Raw genomic sequence first — 12,051 nt, 5'->3', positions numbered from 1 at the left:
CAAGATTAGTCACTAATTCAGTATCTGACCAAATGTCTCCCCTCTGTTCCTGAGATATGACGTTAAAACATGATGATGTCACAGTCAAGCTGACCTTTGACCTTTTGGATATAAAGTCATCACTTCATTATTTTATCCTGTTAAATCCAGTTCAGACCAAAGATTCACAACAAGATGAAACAGTTTCAGAGTGTTGCAGAGGAAAGTGTCAGTGTTGACAGTAGTAGTAGTAGACAGTTTAAACTCGTCCTGTTGTGAATCTTTGTTTTGAACTGGACTTCAGACATTTGTGTGAAATGTTGTCATAATTAGTGTATGAATTCTTGAGTTATGGCCAAAAACATGTTTTGTGAGGTCACACTGACCTTTGACCACTAAATTCTAATCAGTTCATCGCTGAGTCCAAGTGGACATTTGTGCAAATTTGAAGAAATTCCCTCAAGACGTTCTTCAGATATCGCGTTTATAAAAATTGGACCGATGCACATAAACAGACGGACAGACAGACAGCCTGAAAACATAATGCCTCCCACTATCACCAGCACGGAGCCACAGAAACACTGACACATGTTGGATCTTATTCTAATACTAGACCAAAGGTTAAAAGTCATGTCCTTCCTGCTGTGAGGAAATCTGTGCCATCTGAGACTCTCAGTGGTCTCAGTCACATTTTAAAATGTGAGACAGATTGATCTGATCAGAGCGGTCTGTTCCCCATTCAGCAGGGCCATAAAAGAGTTTTGGTTACACTTGTTTTGGTAAATCTGTTCCTTTATAGTTGTAATTATGTATTTTGGGTTTTGAACATTAAACCATCTAAAAACATTAATGTGTTTGTGTGAGGGTTAATGAGAGGGATATAGTTAAGTGCTTTCAGTAAAAGCACTAAAAAACATCGTCCATCTTGCAGCATTTAAGAACCATTAACCTTATTAACATTTATTCCTCTGACTTACGTTAAATTCTTGGATTTTAATGGCGTCCACCTGCTTCTGCTCCTCCAGCTTGTTCTTCATCTCTGTGAAAGCCTCCTTCTCCTTCTGCCACTCCGCCTTCTCACTGAGAAAATGTACAATAAAAAGCTGTTTTCAATTTTGACCTCGGGTTTACAAACCAGCTGAAAGCTGCCAGAAACATCTTGTTAACCAACCTGAGGTATTCTTTATAGAGGAGTCCCTGTTGGTGGCCAATAACCGAAAACTTCTCCTTGTATTCCTCCAGAGTTCCTGCCAGCTTCTTGCTTTTCTCCTCCTGGTTTCTGAGCTCCTGATGAATAAAAGTACTATGAATGTTTGATTAATAGCTGAGACATTCTGTTGATTTACAGCTTTTCCAGCCAGGTCTTTAAGGGGTAGTTCAGATCTTTTGAAGTGGAGTTAAATGATAGTCAGTGTACGCAGGTGTTTTTAAAGATGGTAAATGTGTTTTCCCATGACTAGCACCAGAGTCACGTACACGATTCTGCAGTAGCAAGTATAACTTTAATTCTTTTACTGGTGTGTGACGCTGGACCTCGTGTACAGGTTGAAAAACAGGTTGGTAAACAGTAGAAAGCAGCCTGATGCCTGTGAAAATGTTACAGTGGTTATTTTATTTTATATCTCTTAATCATTCAGTCTCTCTCAAACTAACTGCCGACTTAAGTATGAACAATGTCCGAGTGCTGCTCGTATGGAGCCTGATGGTATTTCGTGGCGGCACGTGAAGGGACTTAAATTAGCATGTCCACCCGGGTGTTGTATAACCATCGCTGCAGGTTGGAGCCCTTTTGGAGCCGATAAACACCAGTGACTACTGCAGAGTGACCTGTCCCAGGAGTGAATGCTGATTGTAACCATTCCCATTTAATACAACAACCAGATGTTAGCAGGTGTTGGTAGGATTTTTCATTAGTGGGAATGGGGCTGTACAGTAGGTGTCGGTCGGCACTTGCCCAGTTTGGAGAAGCAAGCAGCAGGACCACCACGGAAGTTAAGCAATGTATGGCTGTGGAAAGGGGGCAGCAGCAAAACCTATTTTAGCCGCCTAAAAGAAATTAGTGTCACTGTAAGTGTATGTTTTATTTGAATATTTTGACTGCTTTACTTTGTATCAGACAGCTGTTTCTGGTGGTTAACTGAACTATCGCTCTCTTCAAAGCCAGACTCCACTGACAAAAACAGTAGTTTTAGCTCACTGATCACAGGAGCTGCTGGTCTACTGCTGCCTCCATCAGTTAGTTTGTGTTCCTGTGTGACTTTGGTGTTTAAAGGTTTAATTTGAATTCGCCAAAGTCACAAAATGTGTTCAGTGATGTTATATTTTTGTTTTTGTCAATGGAGTCTGGTGGGTTTGAAAAGAGCATAGATAGGGAACTGAAGCCGTTAATGGCTTCTCCGGTAGTCATCACTGTCTGATGTATGGCTGGGTGACATGGCTCAAAAATAATATTGCGATATTTTCAGGCTATATCTGGATACACAATATATATCCCAATATCTTGAAATCTCCCCTAACTACTGTAGACTACTAAAATACAGCTCTCCAGTCGTTACATTAATAATATTTGCAAGTTGCACTGGTGCTCCAACGTGACAAAATGTGAAAAAATAGTCACGGTCTGGAGCCCTGCAGATACAAAAACACACACTTCGTCTGCTGCCGCTGTCGTTAAACTCATTAAGTTAAACCATTATCGCAGCACCATTTAACATTCGAAGTCATTCACTGTAAAATGGAAACAAACTAATAGCTCATATCTTAATAATATCTGCAGGTCACACTGGTGCTCCATGGTCACAAAATGTGACTAAATAGTAATGATAGCGGTGTGGAGCCCTGCAGATGAGAAACACGTTTCACTTTTTATACAGCCCAAGTGGAACAAGCCGCGACACATCAAGTATATTCAACATGTCGCCCACCCCGCGTCTGTTAATGATTTTTTTAGGTGGCTAAAATACATTTTCTGCTCCCCGTCCATAGCAATACGCTGCTTAGCTTTGGTGTCAGTACTCCCGCCTGCCTCTCCAAACTGGGGCGTGCCAAACAACATCTTGTGTAGGTAATACACTGATTACAGATAAGTACTTAATTTAAACCCGACTACAAAAGATCCAAACTGTCCCTTTAAGAAGACAGAGAAACGTACCTGAAGAAGTCGAACAGCGTACTCATTCAGAGAGCTGATGACCTCAGCACTGCTGGGCTCCAGGCCTTCAGGGAGGGTCAGAGGTCGGAGCACAACTCCACTGCTGCCCGACCTCCTTAACAGCTCCAGCTCACCTTCCAGGTGACTCACCTGACAAGCAAATCAGAAGCAGTCAAACTTTGTTCTGATAATACGTCACTGTCACATTTATTCATCAAAATAGCTCCTAAGTGTACTCTGATTATTTTTTGAAACAAAGGACAGCATTAGAGAGAGACTGTGATTAGGTGATTCATGTCAACACCAGTGTAATTTGAATAAAGATAATTTAAAACATACTCCATCAAAGACAAACATTAAAATATGATTTATAAGACTAGCCGAGACCACAGTGAACCACACAATGGAATAAAACAGTAAGAGACCCAAGATAGGACACATGAAAGAACAAAGTGGTGAAACGGAAAAAGACTTAGAGATGAGTTATGATAACCTTTGATATAAATCAAAGAGCAGAAATCCAGCAGATATTCTGCCTGCTGTGCTCTGGGTAAAACTTTGTCTGTTTACCAGGGACTTTACGTCAAACACTGAAACTGAATGTAAGCTGTGAGACTCCAGTTTGTATACCTCCTCTCTGTTGTTATATGAAACAGAAGCAACACATGAAGAAATGTTCTCATCCTACTAATCACTCTCAGACACACTGAGATGTCAGGCATCGACACTGTCTCTGTAAATCTTCATTATGTATATTTCTCTGGGTAAATGTGTAAGTCATTTAGTCTGTTTGTTTGGAGAAGAGAGTTGCGACACACAGCTGTAAACATCTGGCACTGAATAAACAGAGTGTTTGACCTTGAACGACTTCACACGTTTGAATGTGTAGCCAGGAGAACCTGACCAGGTAAGAATGAAACCGCTTTGATTTCTCACCAAAGGAGGAGAAACACCCGGCAAAAGAATGAGATGGAAAAGTCCATGTGTCATGATTTAAAAAACTATCTTGTTTTCCAGCATCAGTCAGGAGCATCGTGTCTTTGTCTCCACGTAACACAATACAGATGTACCTTTTCTTTGGCTCTGGCGAGCTGACTGAAGCTGCTGGTTGCTTCCTCCCGGGCTGATTTCAGTTCCTGCCTCAGTTCTTCGTTCCTCCCGACCAGCTGATGGATTTGGGACTTGAGGTTCAGGGCGGACTCAGACTGCCCGCTCGTGTTGCTCCCATCTATAGCCTGTGATGAAGGACAAGCTCAGGAGAGTTATTATAGTTTTGTATATTTCATCAGTTGTTTTTTCTTTGTTTTGTTTTGTTTTAAAGGGGCCGTACACATGCCACATTTCTTGCGCCTTCAACTTTATTGTTTCCAATGTGGACGCACGGCAGGCACGCTCAAACAGTAGCAAACTCTTCTGTTTTCATTTCTGTCAGGCTCATTCTGACTGATAATAATTTTGTAAAACTGTTTTAGTTTAGTTTTCGTCAACTGTAATAACCACACAGCTGAAATACCGATGAAACACAAAAAAGAACAGCAGAAAAGATCATATGAAGTGCTGCCTGTCAGATCCACCATCATATTCATTAAACATTAACCAACACTTGTACATAAATACTCATGTACTTTTTTCCCCCAAATCAAACTGCTGACAGTAAAGATCACCGTGCACCTGCCTGGTACTTCCTGTTATTTCCTCTTGTGCTCATGTCCGACACGGAGTCCAGCTGTGTGAATCCAAACAGACGTCCTCTGCAGCTGTCTCAGATTTAACTTATTATTGTATTGTTTAATGCCGGACAACAGCACACCACGATCCACTGACAGCCGAAACAATCTCAACTTTTTTTGTTCTCACTTTGTTGTTTGTTGTTCATCAGGTTGCCGTGTGACAAATTCTCGGCTTTATCAACTGACAAAAACCATTCAAACACCTGGAGGGGAGGTCCGTGCTCTCAGGACGGCAAATATAATCATAATAATCAAATCAAACTAATAATCAAACTGTGGGAAACTATAAACAAATAATGAATGTGATCACAGGCTGCAGCAGCACGAGATATTTAACTGAATCTGTGATGGAGGAGAGCTCATCATTCATCGAACGGATCTTTGAGGTTATTTTGGCTGCAGTGGGTGAAGTGAAGACCTGACACTCTAATGCAAACTTTTATATAAAAATTATTTTTGTAGGGTCAATGTGCCTCGACCAGACAGAAATATAAACTATATAACTTCATGTAACTTCTGAGGCAAAAACAAAACATTGTCAGTGTGCTGTTGTCAGGAGGGTTACACTGCAGCCTGTTTCACCGCTACAAAAAATCTATACTCAGATACTAATTATTACTAAACATTAGTAGTCGACACAACACTAATTTGCAACACTATCAATACCAATGCTGTTAGAAGTATTTTGACCAGGGAAAGGCTTAGGGGTCATACACGCACATTTATTGCACCCCCAAATTAATGTTTTTAATGAAGACGTGCAGTAGGCACGCTCAAACACCAGAGTAACACGCATGCATTCCTGAGCACATATTTTTCAGGACCTCTCATTTTCCAAGCGGTTAAAGACGTGGTATGTGAGGATGTCAATGAGCCTTTATGCAAACAGCGCTACAAACTGTAGGAGAGGGGAAAATCGATACAGCACAATATCGTATCGTCACACAGTGCCAAGTATTGATTTTTTTTAATTGGATAAATAATTAATATCACAAATACAAATTAAACTTTAGGTAGCCTACTGGAATAATATAATCAACTGCTTTTTCAGTCCACTAGATACAGATGTTGTTGCAAATAAAATGACTGAAGTGAGATGAACAGACTGAAAACTATCTTATTAGATAAATCAGATGTTGACAAAGTTTCCTTTAAGAACATAATCTACAGTTTAAAATCGCAATAAATCCTATTATATTTCATCACAATACTGTAATATTGTATTGTGACTGCAGTATTGTTATAATATCGTATCGTGGATCCTCTGGTGATTCACAACTCTGTGACCCTGCTCTGTATGAGGAATTCTGAGAAGTAGAACTCCAGTTTCGTCATCACTGAAGTATTAAACATTTATCATAAACGTTACCCCTTTTTTGTTGCACTACCTGAGGCAACTTAAAAGTATTGTTGTCTTGTTGTCACTGTTTGTATTGGTCTTATCTTTATTAAAAAATATTTTTTATGCCTCTCATTTTTTTTGTCATTTTCCTCCAGTCTATCAAAACCACAAGTATTTTTCTGAGTATCAGTATCGAGTTAGAAATTCTAGTATCTTGACATCCCTCGTCGCTGCTGCAGGCTGCAGCGCTCTCTGTCAACACTGGACCCATTTCAAACACTGTTGTTAACTCAGACATAAAACCATGGTGACACAAAGTTCAGGTTAAAAATACCAGAGTTCCCCTTAAAGCTGATCATAAACTGGTCCATGGGAGATACTTACATTAGCCAACCTCTCCAGACTGGTGATGTTGACGGCAGCACCAGATGGAGAGGTGTCTTGATTACTCCTCATGGCTTGGAGGACGTCTTTCAGCGCGTCCTCCAGGTCTCGTTTCACTTTGGACAGTTCATCCACTGAGTTAACACATACACACATACACACACACACACACACACACACATACAAGGAAACAATGTCAGTAAAGCTGAGGCCTCACATGTATTTCATTCACTTATAATGTGCAGTACATATTCTCATACTTCTAAATGTTGTCAGACAAACTAAATCTGTGACTCATCCTTAAGTCTGTGCATGAGAACTATAAATGTGAATCAGATGAACAGCACGGCGGGACTTACATTTGATGTGAAACTGGGTCTTGTGAAGCTCCAGCTCTCTCTCCTTGTTCCTCAGCTCTTTTTCAAGATACTCGTTCTGCAAAAACAAGATGACGTCACTAAAAATAAAAACCTTTCAGCTGCAGGAGCAACATGACCTGTGTCGACTGTGGCGCCACCAAACCAGACACAACTCTAAAATACCTGTTACCTCAAATCATGACATGTTTTATTGTGAGATAAAATATCTGATATAAAGTCAAAATTCTGATCATGAATCATTTATTGATTCAGTTTGTTCTGCTCTACATAGCTTTTCTTTTTCACTGGATTTACTTGTGTTTTTTAATGTAACTCCTGACGGGATTCAACACAGGACACTGCTGCTTCATTTACGACTTAAAGTAAAAGTTGCGATTTCAGTTCCTGTTGTCTTTCTGACATAAGCAGCAATTATTAATTCAATAATTTCTATGAACAGATATTTGTGTATGTGTGCAGAGAGTTTTCACACAAAATCTTTTCCACGACTTTTTAAGGACCCATTATATAATTTCCATGACCATTCACAACGTGTCACACCGACAGAATGGTATCGTAAACTTTACGTCAAATACTGCATGACTTTTTTTTCTTTTAAAGATCTTTTTTGGGCGTTGTTGCCTTTATTTGACAGGAAATCCTGGCGTGAATTGGGTGGAGACATGCAGCAAAGGGCCAGAGTTGGAAAGGCCGTTGTGGCAAGGACACAGTCTTTGTACTTGGAGCGCCCGCTCTACGAGTTGAGCGTAAGAGGCGACTGAAAGAGAACAGCATCCCTACGCTGCTCTCGTCAATTTCTCAACCTCAAAAATGCAGTAACATTTAAAAGACATAGAGGAGCATCCGTATTGAAACATATAAAATCACAGTGTCTCAATCATTTTCTTATGCAGTGCTTTTCAAATGTTTGAGGTTCAAACTATTGAAAAATAATTCCAGTTAGCTGGCACACATAAAAAGAGAGCTGCGTTACATCAACAACTATCCCACAGAGAAAATACATTTGCTGATATGCTACATTACGTTGAAGGTTAACCACGGAAGATTACAGTATAAATTATTTTCATTACACACGACAGAATTCCAGGACTCGTCTCTGGCTGCTAATGCAACTGTAAAAAATAAGCAGGAAGCAGAAGACCATGTCTCGGCCCGGATATCCACAGGCTACACCGGATCTCCTGAAATATTGTCCACGGCCCGCAGAGACTTCTTCATCTCAGAAAACAGCTGATGGGTTCAGAGATTGCTAATTTAATTACTAAAGTAATTAAAGTACTTGGATGCATGACATCATCTGACTCCCTCCAAAATACAAACTTTCAACACTTGTTAAATAAAAAGGAGATGAATTCATCGACACACATTTTTTACCTCTTCTTTCTGAAATTATTTTGATTTTGCATATTATTTGTTTTCACTGTTTGGTACACCACTCATGTGACCCAGTCTGTCCAGGAAAAAGACATTCTTGGAATAAACCAGATGACACTGAATAAACAAAATCAGATTAAATGAAACACAAAACACAAACAGAGCAAATTGTTGGTAATAAAACTACAAACCAATGTGCCGTGGATAGAAATCAGCTGTAACTATTAATTACGCCTGTGGCATAATCAGGAAGTTGGTCTTCTTTGAAAAGCTGGGCCCTGATTAAAGCTGACATGTCAGCAGCCATGAGCTTACTCTGCGTCTGATCTCTTCATCTGTGTGAGTGCTGCTTTGGTTTAGTGGCAGCTGGATGGTCCTGCGGGGGCTGATGTCCTCCTCCGGCAGCAAGCTGGACTGTGGGATCCCTGCAGACACAGCTGATTGTTACCAAGACTTCAGAAACAGAAACATGTGAACGCTGAATATTTTTCTATCCATATGACATTTATCAAAATGCTTAAAAGAACATAATTCTGTAATGAAACAGACAAACTTTCAACTCACTCTCAACTCACCATCTACTGTGGATAGTTTTGGATTTATTTGGCCTGATATCTGCCTCTAGAACGTGTTTGATTAAATTTCTGCCTCGAAAACAATGTAGGTGAATTATCAAATTAGAAACTGTAATTAAGATCAATATTGATCAACACGGAAAATGTATCGTTATATTGTTTTTTTGTCACTTCATCAAGTCCTGACTGAATGTAAAGCCCCGTTTCCACCAAACCCTTTCAGTCCAGCACCTTTGGAACCAACAGTGACCCTTCAGACATGGTACCTAGACCCTCGGTCTGTTCAGACAGTCCTCTTAAATGTGGGCAGGGTTGTTGTCACTCACTGCTCCGTCCAGCACTCGCTGTATTTCCTCATCAGCTGTGACAGAGATGGAAGTCTGCACCTGGTTTATCGTCCACAGAACGAGGCTGCACGCCCACATTTTCAGAACAAAACAGAACAGGCTGCAGTGAGAGTCTCTCTCCATGGGATATTTAAAAATAGCAGCTTTGTGCATTTAGTCCTTCTCAGGCAAGCTCAGGGGTTTAGTGTTGCTGTAGCCCACAGGAAGTGAGCATTAGAATATATGACCTTCACATGATCCGCTCCAAATTAAAGTTGTCATAGTGAAATTTAAGGTGTGTTGATGGATTCACGTCATCAACTCATACATTGGGTAACATTACAAGTTAACGTTCCACCTCAAAAGTTGCCGGCAAAACATCCTTTCAATTTATATTCATAACCTGTGTCTCAGTTCAGGGCTGAGAGAGGGAGTGCATGTCACTCCCTCTCTCTGTCCCCCTTTCACGCTTCTCCGTCCTATCGATTAAAGGCTTAAAAATGCCCAAAAAAATATCGGTGGCGTCTCCCGTGGTGAGTCATCTCCTCAAGTATTAAATTTATATATATATATATATATATATATATATATACATATATATATATATATATATTATAACAATCTCTGGGTCCATGATTTAGGGCTAACTAACTTTCTAGCTTAATCCTTCTTTCGTCAAGCACAACTGGTTGCTAAGTAACAGAAACACCAGCGGGTCGGGGCGAGAACAACTGGTGATGCAACCAGGAAATCTTCCGCAGAGCAGACCATCCCATTTTGGAGACTGTTTGGTTTGGTTGATGCAGTCTTCAAAGGATGTGGCTGATGTCCACGGTGAGGGCCGCGTCCTTTACTGATGTATGAACAGAGGTTACATATAACCAGAGTGACTGTCCTCTACCGACCAATCAGACTGCAGGGTTTCTAACTCCACTTTTTAGTACCAGATCTATGTGCTAGGTACCCCAACAGAGGGGGGACCAAACATGGGGACGCTAAGGAATGGTTCTGTTGGTACCATCCACAACTTTTCACTGTGGAAATGGAAATACTGCGTACTGAGCTAAACTGAACTGGTCTGAACCTTGCTGCTTGATGGAAACGGGGCTTTAGATACTGACTCTGTACAAGGACCTCCTGTGACCCTGCTTCAAAAAATCCCAACTATCACTTTAAGGAAATAAGTGAAATCAATAATAGACATTATCCCTTGAGGCGCAGACAAACTCAGAAACAACTTTTTGTTCTCATAAGGCCAATCAAGTGCAAATATTTACATGCTTGTCGACAACATGAACCCACTTCAACTTCAAGTTTTCCCAAAGACAGACAACTTTTGTGTAAGATATCACTCCGTCAGACGGGCAGACAGAAAACCCTCAAGTTAATCTTTATCCCTCAGGGGAAATATAAATATCACTTTGTGGTTGTGTGACTCCGCCCACCAGTCCAGTGTCTCTGACAGTCTCCATCCATGTCAGTGAAAACATGGATGTTTCACACACAGAAGATCTATACAATCAGCACAGTTTCAATATTAGAGTCATCACAATTCAGTATCTGACCAAATGTCTCCCCTTCTGTTCCTGAGATATGACGTTAAAACATGACGATGTCACAGTCAAGCTGACCTTTGACCTTTTGACCTTCATTATTTTATCCTGTTAGACATTTGTGTCAAGTTTTGTCATAATTAGCGTAAGAATTCTTGAGTTATGGCCAAAAACATGTTTTGTGAGGTCAGTGACCTTCAACTGGGGCTGGATGATGAAACAATTTCAAAACGGGATCGCAATAAAATGCATGTTGATGACGATGTTAAACTAAAGTCCTTTTTACTGGATATGGACAGACCTAGATCCAAACGGCAGAAGTTAACAGACAGCTGTCAGTCAATCTGCAGTGTTTTACTGTAAAGTTTGTGCTGAGATGAGGAGGAAGTGAAAGCAGCATGGACATGACAAAAAGAGGGGGAAATGAGTGGAAGAGAAGCTGAAGAAGAGCTTGCTTCATCCTCAAAAATGGACGAAACTGTGCATAAAAAAGTTACACAACGTCAATAATTTGAGGTGGTTTGCCTACTTGAAAGGTGACGATGCACGGACAAAGACTGTCTGCAAAATATGTCGTCAGTTGGTGCCAACCAGGACGGGAAACACAACAGATCTTTTCCATCGCCTGAAAAGGTGGCGTCCCAGCGACTACACAGAGAGCATGAAAACTGCAGAAAGTCCACCGACAAGTCTTCAACAACCGAGCACTTCTGCTGCCATGGGCAGAGCTAGCGAGGCTGCACCAAAACACCAATCAGTAGAGTCCTCTTCCTCTGCTGCAGTGTCATACTTCATGACCAAAGACATGATGCCCATGAGCACCGTGGAGAAAGACGGGTTCAAGAACTGCGAGACTGCAGGTTTGAGGGCACAACGCACGTCTGCATGTTAACAGTGTTACTACAAAATGTTTGCTTGGATCTTTACATTATATTTCCCAATTTTATGTTATAAACTTTACTGTAAGTTTAACTCATGAATCATTTGGTTTATTCAGGTGTCGGTCATCATCAGGACACTTTTCAAACTCGCAGCATTATCAAATTATATATTGTCATAAATATCAATATCAATCAATGCAGGGAACATTAATTAATTAATTTATTTTCTGGGGGTGGGGGTGGGTGGAGCCTATCCCAGCTGACATTCGGCGAGAGGCAGGGTTCACCCTGGACAGGTCGCCAGACTACAGCGTGATCACACATGGACAGTGTGTAAATGACCATCAAAAGGCTGCTGTTATACACAGTCAAACAC

At 40.7% G+C, this 12,051-nt stretch overlaps 1 protein-coding gene across 2 annotated transcripts in view; it reads right to left on the bottom strand.

The window, feature by feature from the left end:
• cep290 (centrosomal protein 290) overlaps positions 1 to 12,051 on the bottom strand; it is a 64,808-nt gene that overhangs the window by 36,832 nt on the left and 15,925 nt on the right. For both annotated transcript variants that reach the window (XM_078167627.1, XM_033635167.2), the window contains exons 16-22: positions 8,656 to 8,765; positions 6,946 to 7,021; positions 6,587 to 6,720; positions 4,201 to 4,365; positions 3,131 to 3,280; positions 1,151 to 1,266; positions 957 to 1,059 (exon numbers count right to left, since the gene is read on the bottom strand). In XM_078167627.1, coding sequence (XP_078023753.1) covers positions 957 to 1,059; positions 1,151 to 1,266; positions 3,131 to 3,280; positions 4,201 to 4,365; positions 6,587 to 6,720; positions 6,946 to 7,021; positions 8,656 to 8,765 — 854 coding nt within the window. The remainder of the gene's footprint in view (positions 1 to 956; positions 1,060 to 1,150; positions 1,267 to 3,130; positions 3,281 to 4,200; positions 4,366 to 6,586; positions 6,721 to 6,945; positions 7,022 to 8,655; positions 8,766 to 12,051) is intronic.

Source organism: Epinephelus lanceolatus, chromosome 5 (assembly GCF_041903045.1).
Source record: "Epinephelus lanceolatus isolate andai-2023 chromosome 5, ASM4190304v1, whole genome shotgun sequence".
In the NCBI taxonomy this organism is placed as follows: Eukaryota; Metazoa; Chordata; class Actinopteri; order Perciformes; family Serranidae; genus Epinephelus; species Epinephelus lanceolatus.
The sequence above is the reverse complement of the archived record's forward strand: the minus strand, read 5'-3'. Positions and strand labels throughout refer to the sequence as shown.